General features: G+C 46.7%; 1 protein-coding gene across 1 annotated transcript; it reads right to left on the reverse strand.

Annotated features, from left to right (window-relative positions):
- On the reverse strand, window positions 1-27,592 carry LOC137381129 (probable G-protein coupled receptor 139). The gene is made up of 5 exons (XM_068053516.1): window positions 27,483-27,592; window positions 27,070-27,140; window positions 20,837-20,909; window positions 16,759-17,057; window positions 1-911 (listed from the first exon to the last, which is right to left on the reverse strand). The coding sequence occupies exons 1-5, from the start codon at window positions 27,590-27,592 to the stop codon at window positions 1-3; spliced, it is 1,464 nt and encodes a 487-aa protein (XP_067909617.1).

Raw genomic sequence — 27,592 nt, forward strand, 5'->3', positions numbered from 1 at the left:
TCATCGTTTATTTATTTCTTTATTTTTAATAATTGGGGAAAAGGGATATTTCAGCACGTTCTTCAACTGCTCTCTGAACTGAGTCTGGGTCACAACGTAAATCACAGTGTTTGTGCAGCAACTCAGAAGCTGCAGCATGAAGCCCATTTCTCTTACAAAAGCAGGTAGAATTACAGACTGATAATCTAACCACCACATCCGTTGCCACATGGAATACACCATTAACTCTGACCATAACAGCATGAAATTGGCCGAGATAAAAAACAGCAAAATTATGGATTTCCTTCTGCTCTTCATTTCTGGGTCTTTTGGGTTGTCCACACTGCTATGAGCCCGGAGTCGTCTTCGGGCTCTGCTGGCATATGCAATGTGTCTGAAGGTAAAAACATTGAACATCAGAATCAAAACAAATGCAAACCCTGGTGTTAGAAAGCTATGAAGGAACGCGATTGTACCCCAGACTGGTGAAATCATAACATGTGCTTTTATACGACAAAACCAAGGGCTGTTCCAAAACCTGTACTTATCTGATACCAGAAAATACCAGGTGATGTCCTTTAAACCGCTAAGCACAGTCACTGCTCCAAGTATCATATTAGCTGTTTTCTCAGTGCAATATCTAGCTTTTAGCTTTCGGCAACAAATAGCCATAAATCGATCAAAGGTGAAAGCAACTGTGAACCAGACAGAACAGTCTGTGTCTGCATAAAGCAGGATGGCGTGGATATTACACACACGGATGTAATAAAGGAAGATAAATGAATCCCGATAACGAATTGGTATCTGCCGCAATATCAGGTCGAGGATAATGACCAGTAGATCCGCCGCTGCCATGGCCACCAGGTAGCGAGTGACACATTTGGAGAGACCACACTTTCCACGAGACAGGATCCCAATCGTCAGCAAGTTAACTGTGAGAAAGTGAAATAGTCAGGGAAATTATACATCAGGCTGTGAGAAACTGCTCCAGTTTGAATGTTTACGTATTGAGATTTACAGATGTATTCCTGTGTCCAGTTATATACTGGAGTGATTGTACATGTGAAAGTGTCGGCGGTTCCTAAAAAAAGTAATTCGGAAACCGATGAGGGTGCATGAAAAAACACGGGTGGACAAGATAAAGGAAACTCCCAAGGTGATTTATAAGCATATTAAGGGCAAGAAGATCACCATGGAATGAAGAGGGCCCATTAAGGACCAAAGTGGCAATCGGCGTGTGGAGCCAGAGGAAGGAGGTGAGTTTTTAAATAATTGCGTTTCATCTGTGTTCACTATCGAGAAAGCCGTGCAGCGATCAGGGAGGAGGTATGCGATATACTTCCGCAAACTAGCATTGAAAGGGAGGAGGTATTAGAGGTTTTAGTGGGCTTTAAAGTGGATACATCTCCAGACTCAGATGATATGTATACCAGGCTGCTATGTGAGCAATTGATGGAGATTGCAGCGGCTGTGACACAAACTGCCAAGGGACTGTAGGACAGCGAATGTGGCACCATGATTCAAGAAGGGTAGCAGGGATGAATAAAAAGGTAATTGCAGGCCAGTGAGTCTATCATCAGTGGTAGGGAAACTAATTGCAAAAAAATCTGAGCGGCAGGATTAATCTCCACTCGGAGAGGCAGTGCTTAATGAAAGATAGTCAGCATGACTTTGTCAGCGGGAGATCATGTCTAATAAATGTGATAGAATTTTTCGAGGAGGAGTGTTGATGAGGATAAAGCAGTTGATGTAGTCTACAGGAACTTCAGAACTTGATAAGGCCCAGGATGGAAGATTGCTCAAGAAGGTAAGAGCCAACGGGATGCACGGAAAGTTCGCAAATTGGATCCAAAATTGTCTGACTGGGAGGAGGCAGAGGGTGATGTTCCGAGGGTTGCTTTTTACGATTGGAAGCCTGTGACCAGTGGTGTACCGCAGTGATCGGTGTTGGGACCCTTGCTGTTTGTAGTCTACCTGAATGATTTAGACTTGAGTTCGCAGATGACACGAAAATTGACGGTGCCATCAATAGTAATGGGGAAACCTTAGACTCCAGGACGATACAGATGGGCTGATAAGATGGGCGGAGCAGTGGCAAATGGAATTTAATCCTGAGAAGTGTGAGATGATGCATTTTGGGAGGACTCAAAAGACAAGGGAATATAAAATGGATGGCAGGACTCTGGGAACTACAGAAGGCCAGAGGGACCTTGGGTGTACTTATCCATAGATCACTGAAGGCAGCAGCATAGCTTGATAAGGTGGTTAGGTAGGTATATGGGTTACCTGCCTTTATTTGACGAGGCACAGAACGTAAAATCAGGGAGGTTATGATGGAGCTGTACAAAACGCTTGTTAGGCCACAGGTGGAGTACTGTGTACAATTCTCGTCACCACACTATAGGAAGGATGTGATTCCACTGGAGAGTGTGCAGAGGGGATTCACCAGGATGGTGCCTGGGCTGGAGAATTTCAGCTCTGAATCGAGACCGGATCGGCTTGGGCTGTTTTATTTACAGTGGAGAAGGCTGAGGGGGGGGGGGGACCTGATTAATACATAAAAATTATGAGAGGCATAGATAGGGTAGATATGAAGAAACGTTTTCCCTTAACGGAGGTGTCCATAGCCAAGAGGCATAAGTTAAAGCTGAGGGACAGCAGGTTCAGGATGGACTTGATGAAAAGCTTTTTCACCCAAAGGGTGATTGGAATCTGGAACACGCTGCCTGAAGGGTACCGATCAATTGGGGTGCTTATCTTGAATTGTATTACACCTCTTATCTGTTGTTGGAGTTGCACTCATGCAGGAAAGTACAGATCATTCTATCACACTCCTAACTTGTGCCTTGCAAATGCTGGACGGGCTTTGGCGAGTAACGGAAATGAGTTGCACGCTGCAGACATTCCAACAACTGACTTGCTCTCGTCACTGCAGTACTTATACGGCTGGTACAGTTAACCTTCTGCCGAGGATAATCCTCAGTGTGTTGATGTTGTGGAATTCAAAGATGATAATGGCGTTGAATGTCAAGGGGAGATGGATGGAATTTCTGTTGTTCGATGTTTGCACTACCTGGCACCTGTGGGGGCACGAATGTAACTTGCTTCAAATGAGCCCAAGCCTAAATATTATACAGGCCCTGTTACATGTGAGAGCGGATAATTTCCATACCTGAGCAGTTGCAAATGGTACTGAACACTATGCAACTATCAGCAAAAACCCTAACTTCAGTCCTGATGATCGAGGAAAGGTCATTGATGAACCCTGCGAATCTCCTGCTGTGATATTCAGGTGCTGAGACTATTAGCCTCCAAATACTGATACCATCTTCCTTTGTTCACGGTATGACGCCATCCAGAAGAAAGTTTCTCCTTGATTTTGTTAGGACGCCTTGATGCCACAGTCGATCAACTACTGCCTTATTATCAAGGGCAACCAATCTCACCTCGCCTCTTGCTTTGTCTATTTTGCCTATGTTTGGAGCAAGGCCAGAATGAGGTCTGCAGCCGAGTGGCCTGACGGTAATTAAACTTGAGCATCTGCAAGCTGATGAAATGTCATTTGATGGCACTCTTGACGACACCTTCTATCATGGTATTGCTGATTAAGAATAGACGAATGACAGGTAATTTGACAGGTTAGATCTATCCTGAGCTTTGTGAACAGGACATATTTGGACACATTTCCACGTTTTCGGGGAGATGCCAACGTTCATTTTGGCTAATGGACACCTAGGCAAAACTTTGTGGTGATCAAGGGTGGGCATTGCGGCGTTGGGGTTTAGGGGGGTGGGGGTGGGATTGGGGTGGGGTTAGGGGTGGAGGATGGTTGGAGAATTTCCAGAACTTAGACCACCCAGATATCTGACACACTGATGTCAGTTCCAGTTTTTGTCAGTGGTGGGAAAACACAATGGGTGACATTTTCACCACAATGCGTTTCAGAGAACGGCGGGTGCTACGGAAGCACCTCCAAACAGAAGACCAGTAAAACCTGGCGGCACTGAGGAGAGACACGTTGCCGTGATCTGTAGACTGTCTGGAGCATTGCTGCTTTGGTGAAGAGCGGGATTTGGAGTTTGCTTTGGGACTGCATTGCTTCACCCTCTTCAAGAACGTCTTGAGCACCGGGATCACAGAAAGAGAGTCTGGGGTAATGGGGGCTGTGCTAGGTGGTCTGGGGTACTGAAGTTGAACAGGTGGAGTCAGGGTACCGAGTGCTTTGCAAAGTGTTAAAGTTCCTGGGGGACTGCAAGATATTTCGGGGTTGCTGATGCTGTGCCTGGATGCCAATTTTTTGTTTGGGGGTATGGGGCAGTACATGGTTGACATGTGTAATTGGTCTGTTTGCTCACACTGCTGGAACAGCGGGTGGGTCATCATCAAGGGTGGACTCTGATGTCCATCAGTGACTGCGCCAACAATATGGATCCAAGGCAGGAGGCCAGATGGGTTGAGCCACGTGCAAAGGAGGCAAGAGACAATCTCATATCAGCTCGTTTGCAGCCATCCTGGTGTGCATTGACAGAGAATGAAATACCAGTTTACTGCAATGCATCAACTCTTCAGATTTCTGTCCATATGTGGTCAGACTCCTGTGAGCGGATGTAATGTATGCGAGTGCCCATGGGAGACATGATGTTAATGAGGGATGTCACGACACTGACATGTTACAGAGGGCAGTGGGGGACGGTGAGGTCAACAACTCACCCTTCAGGCACAATTGTACATGGCTTTCAGACAATGAAGCCTATTCATAGAATAGAGGACATTTTAATTAAGAACAAAGAACAAAGAAAATTACAGCACAGGAACAGGCCCTTCGGCCCGCCAAGCCTACGCCGATCCAAATCCTCTATCTAAACCTGTCGCCTATTTTCTAAGGGTCTGTATCTCTTTACTTCCTGCCCATTCATGTATCTGTCTAGATACATCTTAAAAGACGCTATCGTGCTCGCGTCAACCACCTCTGCTGGCAAAGCGTTCCATGCACCCACCACCATCTGCAGAAAGAAATTTCCACGCATATCCCCCCTAAACCTATCCCCTTTCAGTTTGAACTCGTGTCCCCTTGTAATTGAATCCCCCACTCTGGGAAAAAGCTTCTTGCTATCCACTCTGTCCGCACCTCTCATGATTTTGTACACCTCAATCAGGTCCCCCCTCAACCTCCGTCTTTCGAATGAAAATAATCCTAATCTACTCAACCTCTCTTCATAGCTAGCGCCCTCAATACCAGGCAACATCCTGGTGAATCTCCTCTGCACCCTATCCAAAGCATCCACATCCTTTTGGTAATGTGGCGGCCAGAACTGCACGCAATATTCCAAATGTGGCCGAACCAAAGTCCTATACAACCGTAACATGACCTGCCAACTCTTGTACCCAATACCCCATCCGATGAAGGAAAGCATGCCGTATGCCTTCTTGACCACTCTATTGACCTGCGTTGCCACCTTCAGGGAACAATGGACCTGAACACCCAAATCTCTCTGTACATCAATTTTCCCCAGGACTTTTCCATTTACTGTATAGTTCACTCTTGACTTGGATCTTCCAAAATGCATCACCTCGCATTTTCCCCGATTGAACTCCATCTGCCATTTCTCTGCCCAACTCTCCAGTCTATCTATATTCTGCTGTATTCTCTGACAGTCCCCTTCAGTATCTGCTACTCCACCGATCTTAGTGTCGTCTGCAAACTTGCAAATCAGACCACCTATACTTTCCTCCAAATCATTTATGTATATCACAAACAACAGTGGTCCCAGCACGGATCCCTGTGGAACACCACTGGTCACACGTCTCCATTTTGAGAAACTCCCTTCTACTGCTACTCTCTGTCTCCTGTTGCCCAGCCAGTTCTTTATCCATCTCGCTAGTACACCCTGGACCCCATGCGCCTTCGCTTTCTCCATCAGCCTGCCATGGGGAACCTTATCAAACGCCTTACTGAAGTCCATGTATATGACATCTACAGCCCTTCCCTCATCAATCAACTTTGTCATTTCCTCAAAGAATTCTATTAAGTTGGTAAGACATGACTTTCCCTGCACAAAACCATGTTGCCTATCACTGATAAGCCCATTTTCTTCCAGATGGGAATATATCCTATCCCTCAGTATCTTCTCCAGCAGCTTCCCTACCACTGACGTCAGGCTTACCGGTCTATAATTACCTGGATTATCCCTGCTACCCCTCTTAAACAAGGGGACAACATTAGCAATTCTCCAATCCTCCGGGACCTCACCCGTGTTAAGGATGTTGCAAAGATATCTGTTAAGGCCCCAACTATTTCCTCTCTCGCTTCCCACAGAAACCTGGGATAGATTCCATCCGGACCTGGGGACGTGTCCACCTTAATGCCCTTTAGAATACCCAACACTTCCTCCCTCCTTATGCCGACTTGACCTGGAGTAATCAAACATCTGTCCCTAACCTCAACATCCGTCATGTCCCTCTCCTCGGTAAATACCGATGCAAAGTACTCGTTTAGAATCTCACCCATTTTCTCTGACTCCACGCATAACTTTCATCCTTTGTCCTTGAGTGGGCCAATCCTTTTTCTAGTTACCCTCTTGCTCCTTATATATGAATAAAAGGCTTTGGGATGTTCCATAACCCTGTTTGCTAAAGATATTTCATGACCCCTTTTAGCCCTCTTAATTCCTCGTTTCAGATTGTGCCTACAATCCCGATATTCTTTCAAAGCTTCGTCTTTCTTCAGCCGCCTAGACCTTATGTATGCTTCCTTTTTCCTCTTAGCTCGTCTCACAATTTCACCTGTCATCCATGGTTCCCTCATCTTGCCATTTCTACCCCTCATTTACATAGGAACATGTCTCTCCTGCACGCTAATCAACCTCTCTTTAAAAGACTCCCACGTATCAAATGTGGATTTACCTTCAAACAGCTGCTCCCAATCTACATTCCCCAGTTCCTGCCGAATTTTGGTATAGTTGGCCTTACCCCAATTTAGCATTCTTCCTTCAGGAACACTCTCGTCTTTGTCCATGAGTATTCTAAAACTTACGGAATTGTGATCACTATTCCCACAGTAGTCCCCTACTGAAACGTCAACCACCTGGCCCGGCTCATTTCCCAACACAGGTCCAGTATGGCCCCTTCCCGAGTTGAACTATTTACCTACTGCTCAAGAAAACCCTCCTGGATGCTCCTTACAAATTCTGCTCCCTCTAGACATCTGACATGAAGTGCATCCCAGTCAATGTTGGGAAAATTAAAAACTCCTATCACCACCACCCTGTTGCTCCTACAGCTTTCCATAATCTGTTTACATATTTGTACCTTTATCTCACGCTCGCTGTTGGGAGGCCTGTAGTACAGCCCCAACATTGTTACCGCACCATTCCTTTTTCTGAGTTCTGCCCATATTGCCTCACAGCTCGTGTCCTCCATAGTTCCTTCCTTCAGCACAGCTGTGATATCCTCTTTGACCAGTAATGCAACTCCTCCACCCCTTTTACCTCCCTCTCCATCCCGCCTGAAGCATCGGTATCCTGGGATATTTGGTTGCCAATCATGCCCTTCCCTTAACCAAGTCTCAGTAATAGCAATAACATCATACTCCCAGGTACTAATCCAAGCCCTAAGTTCATCTGCCTTACCTACTACACATCTTGCATTAAAAAAATACACCTCAGGCCACCAGTCCCTTTGCTGTCATCATGTGGTCCCTGCCTACTCTTTCCCTTAGTCACGCTGACTTCATTATCTAGTTCCTTACAGGCTTTAGTTATTACATCCTTACTCTCTACTGACCTCATTTGGTTCCCATCCCCCTGCCACATTAGTTTAAACCCTCCCCAACAGCGTTTGCAAATGCACCCCCAAGGACATTGGTTCCAGTCCGGCCCAGGTGTAGACCGTCCAATTTGTAATAGTCCCACCTCCCCCAGAACCGGTCTCAATGTCCCAAAAATCTGAACCCCTCCCTCCTGCACCATCTCTCAAGCCACGCATTCATCCTGATTATTCTTTCATTTCTACTCTGACTATCACGTGGCACTGGTAGCAATCCAGAGATTACTACCTCTGAGGTCCTACTTTTTAACTTGGCTACTAACTCCCTAAATTCTGCTTGTAGGACCTCATCCCGTTTTTTGCCTATATCATTGGTGCCTATGTGCACAAGGACAACTGGCTGTTCACCCTCCCCCTTCAGAATGTTCTGCAGCCGTTCTGAGACATCCCTGACCGGTGCACCTGGGAGGCAACATACCATTCGGGAGTCTCGTTTTCGACCACAGAACAGCCTATCTACTCCCCTTACAATCGAATCCCCTATGACTCTCGCCCTTCCACACTTTTTCCCGCCCTTCTGAGCAGCAGAGCCAGCTACGGTGCCATGAACCTGGCTACTGCTGCCTTCCCCTGGTGAGCCTTCTCCCCCAACAGTATCCAAAATGGTATACCTGTTGTGGAGGGCGATGAACGCAGGGGACACCTGTGCTGCCTTCCTGCTCTTTCTCTGCCTTTTGGTCACCCATTCCCTTTCTCCCTCAGCAATCCTAATCTGCGGTGTGACCAATTCACTAAACGTGCTATCCACGACCTCCTCAGCATCGCGGATGCTCCAACGTGAGTCCATCCGCAGCTCCAGAGCCGTCATGCGGTCTAACAAGAGCGGCAGCTGGACACACTTCCTGCACGTGAAGGAGTCAGGGACATTAGCCATGTCCCTGAGCTCCCACATTGAGCAAGAGGAGCATGTCACGGGTCTGAGATCTCCTTCCATTTTTAATCTTAAGCTTAAACTTACTTAAATGAAAAAGGAATGAAAAGTTTTTTTACCAATCACACGATTAAAAAAAAAGAGTAATAGAAAAAGCCTTACCTTATCTACACACCACCGAGTCCCTTTTCTTTGGTTAGAGGAGGAGGGCGGGTGGGAGACACTACAGGTGTAGTGTCTCGGGTTCAGAAACGGCCCAAATATATAGGGTTTTACTTACCCAGCAGCCCCCTGGTCTCCGCCGAATTCAAAATGAAATTAAGTTTACTTTAAACTGACCTTCCCAGCTGCTCACTCGTTCGCACTCTCTGCTCCCGAAAAAGCTGCTGCAATGAAAGGCAAGTTATTTTAAACGGCCCAAATATTTAGGGTTTTACTTACCCAGCAGCCCCCTGGTCTTGGCCGAAAACAAAAATAAATTAATTTTACTTTAAACTGACCTTCCCAGCTGCTCACTCGCTCGCACTCTCTGCTCCCGAAAAAGCTGCTGCAATTAATTAACACAAAACGTATGTGGTAGACACCTGAAAACTACAGTGCAGCTATGTGTTATTTTAATATGTTTGTGGGTGGTCCCATGAAGTGTGCTGCGGTAGGCAGCAGCTGGGCTTCAGGTAGGCTACTGATAAAGCTGCCTCTTAGACCCTGATAACTTTGACTGGCGTCCTGTAGCTGCCTTAGGCTTGGAAGGCCCGGCTGCCTGGAGATGTTTTGGACAGGTGCACAGCTCTCCCTAGGCATCGCAGCTACTGGAACTGGGCTGCCTGGTGGAAGGGATGAGAAGCCAGTGGCTAAATTTGTAACGCCCTGTGGGGCGTCCCCAAATGTGTCTGTCAGCTTCCCACCTCCCTTTGAAGGCCCTCTCAAGCCACCCTGCTCACCAAAGGAGCTGCAGAAGGCTTCATCTCCTGTTTCTTCTCTTGCCTTGTCACTGCTCCATTGAGCTCATGGTCGAGGCGACCATGTGCAGCTCTGCGTGCATCTTTGAGATCTAGGGCTCCATGAGAGTCTGCAGTTTCTTGATGGACGAAGTGCTGCTCTCATAGGCCTGAATCCTGGCGACAGTCATGGCATGAACGTACCACTTCATCGTCCACTTATGGTTGCACTTGCTCTCTGACATCTCCTCCAAATGCTGCCTTAGCTCTCTGCATCTCCAGCATGCCCTCTGTTGTTGAGACCAAAGGATGTCATCATCCTGGGGCCCAGCATGAGCCTGGTTACACACATTTCTCAGAATGCCAGCGGACATGGCTGTCTCAGCCTCAGCCAGCAGTTGGGGTCCGTGTGTCTCAGCATCTTATGATATTGATTCAAATTCCGAGTAGGTAGCCACCGATATGGAAGTATGTGCGCTACTAGAAGGTGCAAGAGAGTGATAGGATGGTGCATCCTTTGAGCAATCCTTCTCGTCAGAGGCAGGCGCCTGTGCAGTTGATCTTGTGGATCCCTGGAAATGACTGCCTGCATGAGAGAAGACAAACATGTGTAGGTTAGGCAATGCAGTTCTCCTGATGGCAATCAAGAGCTAAGTGTGTCTCCAACATCGATGTGCATGTCAATGGGATGCAATCCTCACTCTTTTGCACCTGGACTTCATTCTGCCCATCTGATACAGCGTTGCAGCCATGGATGCCAGCAAGTTCCAAGGCCTGTTCCTCAGTGGAGGTGAGTGGACGTCGATATGGCCTTCCGAATGTCTGGGCCATCTCCCTCCTATTATGGGCCCCCTTGTTCTACAATAGGAAGGATGTAGATAGTGGAGAATGGCTTAGAGAACATCATGGTTGCTAACCCAAATTAAGCCACTCATCCCCTCCTGGGTAATCTGATGTCTCGCGTGCTGGCATTCGTTGTCAGGGGAAGGGTGTAAGGGGGTGAGCTATGAAGGAGCCTGTGGCCGACAGACAGCCATGCACTTATGAGGATGTGACAGAACTCTATCCACTAGTCTCTCACAGTTACCCTCCCCATGTCCCACAACTTCCAGCATAGGCATATGCAATCCTCAAAAAGGCATGGAACAGTCGCCTTGACAGAACGCGAGAGGACATTGACCCTCTTCCAGCGCTGAACTCAGTTGTGCTGGGTGACAGCTTGGCTGTTAACCTCCATTGTGATCTCCATCAAGGTTTGCTTGGTCAGGCGGGTGGACCTCCTCTTGACATTGTGGGGGAAGAGAACTTCCCGTTTTGCTTTTGCAGACTGGAGATGAATCTGCAGGGAGGCATCACTGTACCGTGGGCACACTCTGTGTCTTTCTCAGCCATCGACTTTTGCCCTGGTTGAGGAATTGGGCCCAGGAGGGTGATGGGTGGTGGTGGGCGTTGAAGCTGGCAACGGAAGTAGTGGGACAATGTTGTAGTCTGCACCAAGCTGCAAAGCAATCCGCGCAGGAGTGAATGGAAGTCTGGCTGGCCTTTAAATATGAAACCAGCACATGCTCCAGAGTCATCTGAGGCACTAATCAATGACTCTGTTCCCTCCCCCGCCACGTTACTGGTGGGGACCTGCGACTCCCCTACGCAAAATGCCCATTGATGTGTTATCGCTGTGCGGTTGTTGCCCATGTGCTGGATGGGCACGCAACACATTGCCAGGCCCACCGGTACAGTCCGTGGGCTCATTAAATTCGCCCCCTCGTCCTTGAGTACACGTCCTCTGTACCTTAGCCAGAATATTGTCAGGTTCCATCGTATTGTTGCATCCAATGAATTCAGCTGTTCTTTGCTGTCATGTGAAGTGAACTGTATTGGCCGAAGAATGACATGTGTAATGTTGAGGAGCTCAGGAGGAGGCCAAATTGAATCATCCAGTTGGAATTTCTGCCTGAGGATGTTTGCAATCGTTCAGCCTTGTGTTTTGCACTCCATACGAAGCTCAGCGGTCATTGATCCTGGGGATATTTGTGGAACATCCTGTTTCAGTTAATTGTATAGTTGAGCACCACTGTTCACAAATGGATGTGGCTGGATTGCAGAGCTTTAGTCAGTTGATTGTGAGATCCCATAGCTCTCTCTCTTGCTTGCAGCTTCCTGATTGAACAAGGATCGGTCGCCTGGTTTGATGGCATCATTTGAGCGAAAACTAGGCCATGCCATGAGGTTGCGAATTGTGGTGGAATACATTTTCCCTGCTGCGTATGGCCCACAGACATCATTGAAGACGAGCTTTGAACGGTTTGATCTGCTCTGAATCCTCCGACTATGCCCCTAGTCCTTGACTTCACAACCAGCGGAAGCAGTTTCTCTCTATCTGCACTATCTGTTCCATTTAACAGCTTGGAGACTTCCTGGTACCTTGTAATTTCGAGGGAAGAATGCACCCCCAGTTTGTGTAGTCTCCACTCGTTATTTAAACCTTGGGGTTCACGTAGCACTGTGATAAATCGATGCCTCAATCCCTGGAAGGAAATTATAAGTACTATTCCTAAGATAAAAATATGAAGTGCTGGAATAACTCAGCATGTCTGTGGAGAGAGAAACAGTGTTAAAATTTCAGATCTGTGACCTTGCATCAGAACTGGCGCAATTTAGAAAAGAATTAGGCTTTAAGCAACTGACGTGGGATGCGGGGAATGCGTGGGGAAGACAACAAAGGTGAAGTCACACGGGATCAGAGGTGACCTGCAAGATGGATACAGAACTGGCTCGGTCATAGAAGACAGAGGATATCAGTGGATGGGTGTTTTTCTGAATGGAGGGATGTGACTAGTGGTGTTCCGCAGGGATCAGTGCTGGGAACTTTGCTGTTTGTCATATATATAAATTATTTGGAGGAAAGTTTAGCTGGTCTGATTAGTCAGTTTGCGGACGACACAAAGGTTGGTGGAGTTGCGAATAATGATGAGGATTGTCAGATGATACAGCAGGATATAGATCATTGGAGACTTGGGCGGAGAAATGGCAGATGGGGTTTAATCCGGACAAATGTGAGGTAATGCATTTTGGAAGGTCTAATGCAGGTGGGAGGTATACAGTAAAAGGTAGTCAAGAAGGCATACAGCATGCTTGCCTTCATCGGTCGGGGCATAGAGTATAAAAATTGGCAAGTCATGTTGCAGCTGCACAGAACCTTAGTTAGGCAACACTTAGAATATTGCGTGCACTTCTGGTCGCCACACTACCAGAAGGACGTGGAGGCTTTGAAGAGGGTACAGATTAGGGTTAGCAGGATGTTGCCTGGTCTGGAGGGCATTAGCTATGAGGAGAGGATGGAAAAGCTCGGATTGGTTTCACTGGAACGACGGAGGTGGAGGGGCGACATGATAAAGGTTTACAAAGTTATGAGCGGCATGGACAGAGTGGATAGTCAGGAGCATTTCTCCAGGGTGGAAGAGTCAGTTACTAGGGGACATAGGTTTAAGGAGCGAGGGGCAAAGTTTAGAGGGGATGTACGAGGCAAATTATTTACACAGAGGGTGGTGAGTGCCTGGAACATGCTGCCAGGGGAGGTGTTGAAGCAGATACGATAGCGACGTTTAAGAGACATCTTGACAAATATATGAATAGGAAGGGAATAGAGGAATAAGGGCCCCGGAAGCGCAGAAGGTGTTAGCTTAGGCAGGCATCAAGACCGGTGCAGGCTTGGAGGGCTGAGTGGCCTGTTCCTGTGCTGTACTGTTGTTTGTTCTTTGGGAGGGCAGGGGTGACAAGGGTGGTGCTGCTGTTGTCTGGCTACCCAACTCTACCTTGCAGAGGCTGTGTGCCAACTATCAGATACTTCTTCCTACCTCCCACTGGACCATAACCCCATCACCGAAAATCAAGCCACTGTCACCAGGACTGTCACTGACCTCATCCCCTCCGGAGATCTCCCCTCTGCAGGTGCCAACTTGCTGGTCGTAAAAACCTGCACAGCCCGCTTCTACCTCCTTCTTAAAATCCACAAACAGGTCTGTCCTGGCAGCCTCATCGTTTCAGCCTGTTCCTGCCCCACTGAAATTGTTTCTTTTGCTATTGACTGCATCTTTTCTCTGTTGGTACAGTCTCTTTCCAGCTACATCCTTGCCTTTTCGGTCGACTTCATTTTGACAATTTCCAGTTTCCTGCCCCTAATCCTATCCTCTTCACTATGGCCGTCCAATCGCCCTGCAGCTCCATCCTCCACAGAGACAGTTTGGGGGCTCTGCGCTTCTTCCTTAAACAGCGGACCAACCAGTCCCCATCCACCACCACCCTGCTGCGACTGGCTGAACATGTTCTTACATTGAAGAACGTCTCCTTTAACACTACTCACTTCGTTCAAGTAAAATGTGTTGCCATGGTTACTGTTTAATTTTTGTTTAGAGATACAAGCACTGAAACAGGCCCTTCAGCCCACCGAGTCTGCGCTGACCATCAACCACCCATTTATACTAATTCGACACTGATCCCATATTCCTACCACATCACCACATTTCCCAACCACCAACCTATACTAGGGGCAATTTATAATGGCCAATTTACCTATCAACCTGCAAGTCTTTGGCATGTGGGAGGAAAAAGGAGCACCCAGAGGAAACCCACGCAGACACAGGGAGAACTTGCAAACTCCACATAGGCAGTACCCAGAATTGAACCTGGGTCGCTGGAGCGGTGAGGCTGCGGTGCTAACCACTGCGCCACTGTGCCACCACTGGCTTGAGTTTCAGTTATGCTTGTCTTTTCGTGGGATATGTCAAACATTCCTTGTTCCAGTCCTACTCTGGCTCACTCCCTCATCTCTTTTTCGGTACATTGATGACTGTATCTGTGCCGTTTCCTGCACCCACCCAGAACTGGGAACGGTTATCAACTTTCCTCCTATTTCCACCCTTCTCTCACCTTTGCAGGGCCCATCTCTGACACTTCCATTCCCTTTCTCGAGTTCGCTGTTTCCATCTCTGGCTGTCTACCAATACTCGTTATAAGCCCAGAGACTGCCACGGCTACCTTGGTTACATCTCCTCGCACCCTGTTTCCTGTAAGGACTCCACCACATTCTCACAGCTACTCTGTCTCCGACGAAACTGCGCTGATGATGCAACCTTCCACAACAGCGCTTCGCACATCTCTTCCTTTCTCCTCAACTGAGGTATCCCCTGCAATGTGGTTGAAAGGGCCCTCAACCGTTCCAGGCTCATTTCCCACGCTTCTGCCCTCACCCATTCCCCTCCCCCCAAGAACCACGACAGGGTTCCGCTTGTCCTCACTTTCCACCCCACTCGCCTCCACATCGAAAGGCTCATCCTCTGCCAATTCAACAATTCAAGAGTGATGCCACCAGCAAACACATCTTCCCTTCCCCTCTCCTTTCGGCATTTCGAAGGGATTATTCCCTCCACGATAATCTGGTCCACTTCTCCATTACCAACGACACCTCGTCCCCTTCCCATGGCACCTTCCCATGCAATCACAGGAGGTGTAATGTCTGCCGTTTTATCTCTCTCTCCTCACCATCCAAGGCTCCAAACATTCCTCCCAGATGTAGCAGCGATTTAATTGTACCTTTTTCAATTTAGTTTGCTGTATTCGCTGCTCACAATGGGGTCTCCTATACATTGAAGAGCATAAACGTAGATTGTGTGACCATTTTGTGGAACACCGCTGTTCATTCTGAAAGCAAGTCCTCGAGCTTCCGGTCCATTCTTCCAGTGATCATCAACCCAAGGTCAAGCAGCAACACTTGATCTTTTGATTAGGCACTCTACAGCCTTGTGGACAGAACATTGAGTTGAATAGCTCAAGCATGACTGGCCTTTATGTTATATTTAATTGTATTTATTTAACCACGTGTCGGTTTTTCATGTCGTCAGAGCTGCTCATTATTTTGCGATTAACGCTCCCTCTGGACTAATGCTTTGTCTTTCACCACAAACATGAACACCGTCTTTGCCTTTGTCCCAGGAGAGTTTTGTTGTTTAATCTCTCCTGCCATCTGCCCTAACAAACACCTTCTCTTCCCCACGTCCATTCCCCCCCCTCCGCCACACCGCCTCCCTTAACTTGCTAGAAACGAATTACATTCCAACGTTTGCCAGTTCCGATTTACGATCACAGACTTGAAACGTTAATTCTCTCTCTCTCTCTCCACAGATGCTGCCAGACGTTCTGAGTAATACAAGCACTTTTTTGTTTTTATTTCAGATTTCCAGCCTCTGAAGTATGTTGGTTTTATTACCCTTCCTACCATATGGTTTCCAGAACTGCTTGCAGCAGTCCAGGTGTTGTCCAGCCAGGGTTTTGTCAAGGTGGAACATGACTTATTTGCCCTGATATTCCACCACTCTGGATATAATTATATAATTCTAGTCATGTTATTTGCATTCTTGTCTCCACCGGCTCACGATGTTTTAATGATCTATGTACCTGGACTGCCAAATCTTTTAGCATCTTCACAATTTATAGCTTTTTTATCATGAATGAAGTGCCCTGCTCTATCATTTGTACGTCCAAAGTGAATGATCTCGCATTTTTCTACATTGAAATAAAATCTGAATAGTTTTCTCCATTCGCTTAATTTGTCAATACATCCTGTAGTTTTACCCTTCTATCTATATTGCAATGCTGCCTATCGTTGCATCACTTGCAAAGTTGCATAAGTGCTTTTATACCATTAACCAAATCATTAATTAATATAGTGAATGGCTGAGGCCCCAACACTGATACTTGACAGACACTGAGAGTAACATCCTGCCAATGAGAGTATCTGTCTTTTGTTACTGCTGACAGTCCTGCCGCTGAGCTGATTTTGTAACCACGATTCGGCTTTTGCTTACAGCCTCCCATACAGGACCTTATCAAGTGTTTTCTGTAAGTGCATGCAATTAACAGTCCACTATTCACAACCTTAATCACACTTCGGGGAAGAGTTCAAGGACAAGGGAAGGTGTTGGAGGAGCATTAATATCTTTGTACCACGGGGATGGGACGTCGGTTATATGGAGAGAATCAAAAACGTATGATATTTATCATACCAGAGAGAAAAAACAGCAGCAAGGAGGCGAAAATAAATAACACGAAAGCTGAGCATGACCATCGAAATAACTGGACACAGTGACTTACCGGCGACACCAACAACAGCGAGAATTGGATAATAAATCTTTTGAATAACCAGAAGGGAATACAGGACTCGAAGATCTAATGTCAGCAAATCATAATAATAAGAAAGGTAGTCAAACTCCCAGGAGAAGCTCCTTCTCATTGTTATAATATTCCAATCTAATGGTCTCAGATTCTGATCCATTGTTGTAACATTCCTATCTGTTGTTCTCAGATTCATACCGTTCTTCTCCCTTTCTTTGGAGAAGCTGATTCCTGCTAGTGCCAGAGATGATTCTGCCAAACACACGGCAAGCAGTCTCCTATTAATAGAAGGAAGAAACCTCCAGAGACACTACTGGGGCCAATGGAGAATAACATTAATTACACTCACTTAACAAACAGGTTCAGTTAACCCTTTTCAATCCAGCACTATACAAATTAAAGTATAATACTTATCGGATTCAATTGGGATGTATGAGGATTGCTGATGGAAGGAAAGGTGGAAATAATGGAGGCAACGGGAAACAAATATTGTTATTCTCCTTGGATGTGGTAGTGGTACCAGAGGATATGGAGGTTGCAACCGTTACCTACTGGTTAATACAAAGAGTGAGAGAGCGCGAAACAGCAATGGAAGAGGCTCTTCGTCCCACCGAGTCTGTGCCGACCAGCAACCACCCATTTATACTAATCCTGCATTAACCCCATGTTCCGTACCACATCACCACAATTCTCCTACCACCGATACACACTGGGGGTAATTTACGCTGGCCAATTTGCCTATTAACCAGCAAGTCTTTGGCTGTGGGAAGAGACCAGAGCACCCGGCGGAAACCCACGCAGTCACAGGGAGATCCTGCAAACTCCGCACAGGCAGAATCCACAACTGATCCCGAGTTACTGGAGTTGGGAGGCTGCGGTGCTGACAACTGCGCCACTGTGCCACCCCACAGAGGGAGGAAAGAGAGAGGAATAAACCCTGTAGCTGCAGGCACTCAGGCCAATGTCGCTGGTGGGGAAATTTCTGGAAGACAGAATCCAGGACAAAAATATTTATGGCTTTGTAAAACGTACCTAAGACATGTCAGAGAGCATGGTTGCAATCGAGTTCTTTAATGAATAACAGAGAGGGTTGATGAGTGTAAAGAGGTTCAATTTATGTTTATGGACTTACAAAAGTTCTGCAATGATAGACCATTTAATTGCCGTGAAAAGAAAAATGAAACCCATGGAGTAAAGAGGCAGTGACAGTGTGGAAATGCATTTGGGTAACGGACACAGAGAGAAGGACTGTGATAAACGGTTGTACAAACTGGGGAATGTATACAGTGGTATTCCCAGGGGCATCGTTATTCGGACAAATGCTCTGATATATGGGTGCAGGAGAAAATAGACCTGCATCTAAAATTTTTCTTAAAGATGGAGGAGAAGTTGCAAAGGAGTACAGTTACTTATCTTTGTGAATAGAGGCAGAGAGCACCAAAGCAAGAAAGGTATGTTCAAAGTTGATAAATCACCGATTCAGCCTCATCTGGAGTATGGCATACAATTCTCGATACCACACTGTAAGAAGGATGTCAAGGTCTTAGAGAGGGTCAGGAGAGTATTGCATCATATCAGGGATGAAGAACACCCTTTGTGGAGGTACTGGAGAAGGCAGACTTCCTATCCAAGGAGCAAGAATTTAAATGCAAGATTTCATTGAGGTGCCAAAACTATCAGGCGTTGTGATGGAGTGAAAAAGAAAAGTCGTGTTCCCCTCATAGAAAGGGTGGACAACCATCGGATTCAACTTTAAAGTATTTGACACACAACCTGAGGAAAGATGAAGAGTTTCTTTTTTTATGCAATGAGTTGTTGTGATCTGGAACGCTGTGCAAGAAAGGATGGTGGACACAGACCCAATTTCAATTTTCAAAAGGTAACTGAATAAATTCTGGCATGGGTGGCACAGTGGCGCAGTGGTTAGCACCGTAGCCTCACAGCTCCAGTGTCCCGGGTTCATTTCTGGGTACTGCCTGTGCGGAGTTTGAAAGTTCTCCCTGTTACTGCGTGGGTTTCTGCCAGGTGCTCTGGTTTCCTCCCACAGCCAAAGAATTTCAGGTTGATAGGTAAATTGGCCATTGTAAGTTGCCCCTAGTGTAGGGAGATGGTGGGGATGTGGTAGAAAATATCGGATTAACGTAAGATTAGTATACAATGGGTGGTTATTGGTCGGCACAGACTCGGAGGGCCAAAGGGCCTGTTTCAGTGCTGTATTTCTCTATGTCTATGGTGTATTGTGGGTGGGTGTTGCTAGTGATGATCGTGCATGCAGATGCAAACGGCAGAGAAAACAAATTAAGTGGTTGGCTCTTTCAAGAGCTGCCAGAGGTACGATGGGTCAGTTCGGCTCAGTCAATGCTCTATGATTCCATCATTCTGTTATAGCAGAAGCCATCTTGTCCAATCCTCATGTCCAATTGGCATTGTCAGCCACGTTGGATTGACAATTTTTTCAGTGGAGCTCTGCTCTGATCAAAGGTCTCAATTTCTTTCAATTAGCAATTTTTAAAATCATTCATTATATGCCCATTTTATCTCCTTTCTGTCTGTTCTCATAATAAGGGTGACATTGTCAGGCTCAGTATCACATCCTTAGTTACCATGAGTAAACAGTGGTCGGCCATCTTGAGCCGGTGCATTCCAAGTGGCGAAGGTGCTCCCACAATACCGTCACAATTGGAATATCAGAGGGCTAAAGTGGAGAGCCCCTGACAACAGGCACAGGGATGACCCTGCGCCTGTTAAAAGTCATGCAGGCAGCATGCATATTTAATGCTGCCTGATCATTCCATGAATAAGATGTGATTGCAAGCCTCAGCAGGTCGCCCAAGTTCGTACCAGGACAGCATTATTTAAAGCTAGACTTCACAATTTAGACCCAGACTGCACTCTTAAATTCGGCAGCAGGTGCTGAAAATGCTTGGATAACATTTGAAGAACTTTTGGAAGAAATTGTTATGATTCAAGATTCAAGACAGTTTGTCAGGGTTTTACGATGCTGCACTGGAGTTGTTGCAGGAACTGGACAGGAGTCGAAGATTCGTTGCCTCATTGGGCCATGAGGCCCTCCATAAGGCAGTTTGTGACACCGGTCTGGCACCAAGGATGTGGTGTCAGTGCTGCAAGAAGTTTAATGGCCCTATACAAGTGGTCAACGTCAATGAATGCATCCTCGTATGCCACTTCCTACCAATTACACTACCAGCCCCACACACTGCTCCATTCAATGCAACTCTTTCACTCGCCTTCGAACAATATTAAACTTGACTCAAACCTTCATAAGCCTCGCCTCACTCGAAAACACAGAGCATTGCTGGAAGCTGCACCCTCATATCTCACAATTTGCACCATCTACCAGTTATTCAAATGTGGCAGGCACATACGAACATACGAAAATATGAAATAGGAGCAGGAGTAGGCTACTTAGTCCCTCGAGCCTTCTCTGCCATTCAATAAGTTCATGGCTGAACTGATTACTCCACATGTCCACCTACATCCGATAACCTTCCACCCCCTTGCTTATCAAGAATCTATCTACCACTGCCTTAAAAATATTCAAAGACTCTGCTTCCACCGCCTTTTGATGAAGCAAGTTCGAAAGACTCACGACCCCCTGAGAGAAAAAAAATCTCCTCATCTCTGCCTTAAATGGGCGATCCTTTATTTTTAAACAGTACCCCCTAATTCTAGATTCTCCCACAAGAGAACACATCCTTTCGACATCCACCCTATCAAGACCCCTCAAGATCTTGTATGTTTCAATCAAGGCGCCTCTTACTCTTCCAAATTCCAGCGGATGCATGCCTAGCCAGACTAATCTTTCCTCGTAAGATAGTCCGCCCATTCCAGATATTAGCACAGCAAACCGTCTCTGTACTGCCTCCAACGCAGTTCCATCCTTCCTTAAATAGAGAGACCAGTACTGTGCAAAATACTCCAGATGTGGTTTCACTAATGCCCTGTATAGCTGAAGCATAACTTCCACACGTTTGCATTCAATTCCCCTCCCAATAAACGATAACATTCTATTGGATTTCCTAATTACGTGCCGTACCTGTTTACCAACCTTTTGAAATTCATAGACTGGGCCACCAGATCCCGCTGCATCTCAAAGCTCTGCAATCTCTCTGCATTTAGATAATATGTTTTTTTTCATTATTCGTGCCGAAGTGGACGTTGTCACACTTTGCCTCATTATACTCCCTTTGCCAGGTCTTTGCTCATTCCCCTAACCTATCTATACCCCTTTCTAGCCTTCTTATGTGCTCTTCAAAAGTTACTTTCCTAACTATCGTAGTGCAATGAGCAAATTTAGCAACCTTCATCACAGTCATTTATATAAATTGTAAAAGGTTAAGGCCACAGAACTGATCCTTTCAGTGCAGCAGCTTTTTCGGGAGCAGCGTGTGAGCGAGTGAGCAGCTGGGAAAGTCCGTTTGAAAGTAAATTTAATTTCCTTTTGTTTTTCGGCGGAGGCCAGGGGGCTGCTGGGTAAGTAAAACACTATATATTTGGGCGGTTTAAAATAACTTTCCTTTCAGTGCAGCAGCTTTTTCGGGAGCAGCGTGTGAGCGAGTGAGCAGCTGGGAAAGTCCGTTTGAAAGTAAATTTAATTTCCTTTTGTTTTTCGGCGGAGGCCAGGGGGCTGCTGGGTAAGTAAAACACTATATATTTGGGCGGTTTAAAATAACTTTCCTTTCAGTGCAGCAGCTTTTTCGGGAGCAGCGTGTGAGCGAGTGAGCAGCTGGGAAAGTCCGTTTGAAAGTAAATTTAATTTCCTTTTGTTTTTCGGCGGAGGCCAGGGGGCTGCTGGGTAAGTAAAACACTATATATTTGGGCGGTTTAAAATAACTTTCCTTTCAGTGCAGCAGCTTTTTCGGGAGCAGCGTGTGAGCGAGTGAGCAGCTGGGAAAGTCCGTTTGAAAGTAAATTTAATTTCCTTTTGTTTTTCGGCGGAGGCCAGGGGGCTGCTGGGTAAGTAAAACACTATATATTTGGGCGGTTTAAAATAACTTTCCTTTCAGTGCAGCAGCTTTTTCGGGAGCAGCGTGTGAGCGAGTGAGCAGCTGGGAAAGTCCGTTTGAAAGTAAATTTAATTTCCTTTTGTTTTTCGGCGGAGGCCAGGGGGCTGCTGGGTAAGTAAAACACTATATATTTGGGCGGTTTCTGAACCCGAGACACCACACTTGTAGTGTCTCCCACCCGCCCTCCTCCTCTAACCAAAAAAAAGGACTCGGTGGGGTGTTTATAAGGTAAGGCTTTTTCGATTTCTCTGGTTTTATTGTGATTGGTAAAAACTTTTCGTTCCTTTTTCATTTAACTAAGTTTAAACTTAAGATTAAAAATGGCAGGAGATCTCAGACCCGTATCATGCTCCTCTTGCTCAATGTGGGAGCTCAGGGACATGGCTGATGACCCTGACTCCTTCACGTGCAGGAAGTGTGTCCAGCTGCAGCTCTTGTTAGACCGCATGACGGCTCTCGAGCTGCGGATGGACTCACTTTGGAGCATGCGCGATGCTGAGGAGGTCGTGGATAGCACGTTTAGTGAATTGGTCACACCGCAGATTAGGATTGCTGAGGGAGAAAGGGAATGGGTGACCAAAAGGCAGAGAAAGAGCAGGAAGGCAGCGCAGGAGTCCCCTGCGGTCATCTCCCTCCAAAACAAGTATACCGTTTTGGATACTGTTGAGGGAGATGGCTCACCAGGGGAAGGCAGCAGTAGCCAGGTCCATGGCACCGTGGCTGGCTCTGCTGTTCAGAAGGGCGGGAAAAAGAGTGGAAGGGCTATAGTCGTAGGGGATTCGATTGTAAGGGGAGTAGATAGGTGGTTCTGTGGTCGAAAACGAGGCTCCCGAATGGTATGTTGCCTCCCAGGTGCACGGGTCAGGGACGTCTCAGATCGGCTGCAGAACATTCTAAAGGGGGAGGGTGAACAGCCAGTTGTCATTGTGCACATAGGCACTAATGATATAGGTAAAAAACGGGATGAGGTCCTACATGCAGAGTTTAGGGAGTTCGGAGCCAAGTTAAAAAGTAGGACCTCAAAGGTCGTAATCTCAGGATTACTACCAGTGCCACGTGATAGTCAGAGTAAAAATGAAAGAATAGTCAGGATGAATGCGTGGCTTGAGAGATGGTGCAGGAAGGAGGGGTTCAGATTTTTGGGACATTGGGACCGGCTCTGGGGGAGGTGGGACTATTACAAATTGGACGGTCTGCACCTGGGCCGGACTGGAACCAATGTCCTTGGAGGTGCTTTTGCTAACGCTGTTGGGGAGGATTTAAACTAATGTGGCAGGGGGATGGGAACCAATTGAGGTCAGTTGACAGTAAGGAGGTAGTAACAAAAGCCTGTAAGGAACTAGATAATGAAGTCAGTGTGACTAAGGGGAAGAGCAGGCAGGGAGCAGATGATGAATATAAAGGGACTGGTGGTCTGAGGTGCATTTGTTTTAATGCAAGAAGTGTAGTAGGTAAGGCAGATGAACTTAGGGCTTGGATTAGTACCTGGGAGTATGATGTTATTGCTATTACTGAGACTTGGTTGAGGGAAGGGCATGATTGGCAACTAAATATCCCAGGATATCGATGCTTCAGGCGGGATAGAGAGGGAGGTAAAAGGGGTGGAGGAGTTGCATTACTGGTCAAAGAGGATATCACAGCTGTGCTGAAGGAGGGCACTATGGAGGACTCGAGCAGTGAGGCAATATGGACAGAACTCAAAAATAGGAAGGGTGCGGTAACAATGTTGGGGCTGTACTACAGGCCTCCCAACAGCGAGCGTGAGATAGAGGTACAAATATGTAAACAAATTATGGAAAGATGTAGGAGCAACAGGGTGGTGGTGATAGGAGATTTTAATTTTCCCAACATTGACTGGGATTCGCTTAGTGTTCGAGGTCCAGATGGAGCAGAATTTGTAAGGAGCATCCAGGAGGGTTTTCTAGAGCAGTATGTAAATAGTCCAACTCGGGAAGGGGCCATACTGGACCTGGTGTTGGGGAATGAGCCCGGCCAGGTTGTTGAAGTTTCAGTAGGGGACTACTTTGGGAATAGTGATCACAATTCCGTAAGCTTTAAAATACTCATGGACAAAGACGAGAGTGGTCCAAAAGGGAGAGTGCTAAATTGGGGGAAGGCCAACTACACCAACATTCGGCAGGAGCTGCGAAATGTAGATTGGGAGCAGCTGTTTGAAGGTAAATCCACATGTGATATGTGGGAGGCTTTTAAAGAGAGGTTGATTAGCGTGCAGGAGAGACATGTTCCTGTGAAAATGAGGGATAGAAATGGCAAGATTAGGGAACCATGGATGACAGGTGAAATTGTGAGACGAGCTAAGAGGAAAAAGGAAGCATACATAAGGTCTAGGCGACTGATGAAAGACGAAGCTTTGAAAGAATATCGGGAATGTAGGACCAATCTGAAACGAGGAATGAAGAGGGCTAAAAGGGGTCATGAAATATCTTTAGCAAACAGGGTTAAGGAAAATCCCAAAGCCTTTTATTCATATATAAGGAGAAAGAGGGTAACTAGAGAAAGGATTGGCCCACTAAAGGACAAAGGAGGAATGTTATGCTTGGACTCAGAGAAAATGGGTGAGATTCTAAACGAGGACTTTGCATCGGTATTCACCGAGGAGAGGGACATGACGGATGTTGAGGTTAGGAAGAGATGTTTGATTACTCTAGGTCAAGTCGGCATAAGGAGGGAGGAAGTGTTGGGTATTCTAAAGGGCATTAAGGTGGACAAGTCCCCAGGTCCGGATGGGATCTATCCCAGGTTACTGAGGGAAGCGAGAGAGGAAATAGCTGGGGCCTTAACAGATATCTTTGCAGCATCCTTAAACACGGGTGAGGTCCCGGAGGACTGGAGAATTGCTAATATTGTCCCCTTGTTTAAGAAGGGTAGCAGGGCTAATCCAGGTAATTATAGACCGGTGAGCCTGACGTCAGTGGTAGGGAAGCTGCTGGAGAAGATACTGAGGGATAGGATCTATTCCCATTTGGAAGAAAATGGGCTCATCAGTGATAGGCAACATGGTTTTGTGCAGGGAAGGTCATGTCTTACCAACTTAATAGAATTCTTTGAGGAAGTGACAAAGTTGATTGATGAGGGAAGGGCTGTCGATGTCATATACATGGACTTCAGTAAGGCGTTTGATAAGGTTCCCCATGGCAGGATGATGGAGAAAGTGAAGGCGCTTGGGGTCCAAGGTGTACTAGCTAGATGGATAAAGAACTGGCTGGGCAACAGGAGACAGAGAGTAGCAGTAGAAGGGAGTTTCTCAAAATGGAGACGTGTGACCAGTGGTGTTCCACAGGGATCCGTGCTGGGACCACTGTTGTTTGTGATATACATTAATGATTTGGAGGAAAGTATAGGTGGACTGATTAGCAAATTTGCAGACGACACTAAGATTGGTGGAGTAGCAGATAGTGAAGGGGACTGTCAGAGAATACAGCAGAATATAGATAGATTGGAGAGTTGGGCAGAGAAATGGCAGATGGAGTTCAATCAGGGCAAATGCGAGGTGATGCATTTTGGAAGATCCAATTCAAGAGTGAACTATTCAGTAAATGGAAAAGTCCTGGGGAAAATTGATGTCCAGAGAGATTTGGGTGTTCAGGTCCACTGTTCCCTGAAGGTGGCAACGCAGGTAAATAGAGTGGTCAAGAAGGCATACGGCATGCTTTCCTTCATCGGACGGGACATTGAGTACAAGAGTTGGCAGGTCATGTTACAGTTGTATAGGACTTTGGTTCGGCCACATTTGGAATACTGCGTACAGTTCTGGTCGCCACATTATCAAAAGGATGTGGATGCTTTGGAGAGGGTGCAGAGGAGGTTCACCAGGATGTTGCCTGGTTTGGAGGGCGCTAGCTATGAAGAGAGGTTGAGCAGATTAGGATTATTTTCATTAGAAAGACGGAGGTTGAGGGGGGACCTGATTGAGGTGTACAAAATCATGAGAGGTATAGACAGGGTGGATAGCAAGAGGCTTTTTCCCAGAGTGGGGGTTTCAATTACTAGAGGACACGAGTTCAAAGTGAAAGGGGAAAAGTTTAGGGGGGATATGCGTGGAAAGTTCTTTACGCAGAGGGTGGTGGGCACCTGGAACGCATTGCCAGCGGAGGTGGTAGATGCGGGCACAATGGAGTCTTTTAAGATGTATCTAGACAGATACATGAATGGGCAGGAAGAAAAGAGATACAGAACCTTAGAAAATAGGCGACATGTTTAGAGAGAGGATCTGGATCGGCGCAGGCTTGGAGGGCCGAAGGGCCTGTTCCTGTGCTGTAATTATCTTTGTTCTTTGTTTATCCCTATGCCACACCACTCGTTAGATCTTGCCAACCAGATGATGACCCATTTATTGCTGCTCTCTGTTTCCTGTTAGCCAACCAGTCGTCTATCCATGCCAAGACGTCATCCTCGACACCATGAGCTTTTATTTTTTGCAATAAGCTTTGATGTGGCACCTTATCAAATGCCTTCTGGAAATCTAAGTGCAATATATCCACCAGTTCCCATTTTTCCACAGCACATGTCACCCCTGAAAGAACTCCAATAAATTGTTTAGACATGATTTCCCTTTCTCTAACCTTATTTGCCCTATGACAAATTGCAGGTGGCACAGGCAGTAATCCAGAGATTTATTCATTTTTTTATTTTTAGATACGGCAGTGAAACAGGCCCACCGAGTCTGTGCCGATCATTAACCATCCATTTATACTAATCCTACATTAACCTCATATTCCTACCACATCCCCACACTAGGGGCAATTTATGATGGCCAATTTACCAACCAATCTGCAAGTCTTTGGCTGTGGGAGTAAACCAGAGCACCCAGCGGAAACCCACGCAGTCACAGGGAGAATTTGCAAACTCCGCACAAGCAGCATCCACAACGAGCCCGGGTCGCTGGTGCTGTGAGGCTGCAGTGCTAACCATTGCACTGCCCTTTGTTTCATTGCTATCACCTTTGAGGTTCTGCTTCATAATGCAGCGCCTGGTTCCTCATACTGACTATGCAGAACCTCTTTCGTTGCCCTGCCTATGTCGTTTGTACCTAGATGGACCACGACGACTGGATCCTACCCCTCCCAATCTATGTTCCTCTCCAGCCCTGAGCCGATGTCGCGAACCCTGGCACCAAGCAGGCAACACAGCCGGCTGCACTCTCGCTCTTTGCTGCAGAGAACAGTGTCAATCCCTCTAGCTATACTGTCTCCTATGGCAACTACATTCTTTTTCCTCCCTCCAATTTAATGGCGTCCTGTACCATGGTGCCTTGGTTGCTCATCTACTGTGCAGCCACCACTCTCATCCGAAGATGCTGAAAGAACCTCAAACCTGTTGGACAATCGCAAAGTATGTGACTCCTGCAGTTAGATTTTAGATTTTAGATTTTGATTTAGATTTAGAGATACAGCACTGAAACAGGCCCTTCGGCCCACCGAGTCTGTGCCGACCAACAACCACCCGTTTATACTAATCCTACACTAATCCCATATTCCTATCACATCCCCACCTGTCCCTACATATTTCCCTACCACCTACCTATACTAGGGGCAATTTATAATGGCCAATTAACCTATCAACCTGCAAGTCTTTGGCTTGTGGGAGGAAACCGGAGCACCCGGAGGAAACCCACGCAGACACAGGGAGAACTTGCAAACTCCGCACAGGCAGTACCCAGAATCGAACCCAGGTCCCTGGAGCTGTGAGGCTGCGGTGCTAACCACTGCGCCACTGTGCCGCCCATCTGCCCTCTCCGTCCACTCAATTGTCACAGCTGCAGCCAT

The sequence above is a fragment of the Heterodontus francisci genome, chromosome 21 (genome assembly GCF_036365525.1).
Source record: "Heterodontus francisci isolate sHetFra1 chromosome 21, sHetFra1.hap1, whole genome shotgun sequence".
Taxonomy (NCBI): Eukaryota; Metazoa; Chordata; class Chondrichthyes; order Heterodontiformes; family Heterodontidae; genus Heterodontus; species Heterodontus francisci.

Bases quoted from the DNA above. Each gene is read 5' to 3' on its own strand.
- LOC137381129 (XM_068053516.1), bottom strand. From the start codon at position 27,592: ATGGCTGCAGCTGTGACAATTGAGTGGACGGAGAGGGCAGATGGGCGG. The intron at 20,910-27,069 runs GTACAGGACGCC...ATCTAAATGCAG, and splicing joins TGAGCAACCAAGGCACCATG to AGAGATTGCAGAGCTTTGAG. The intron at 17,058-20,836 runs GTACGGCACGTA...TTCTATTAATAG, and splicing joins TTCAAAAGGTTGGTAAACAG to GAGACTGCTTGCCGTGTGTT.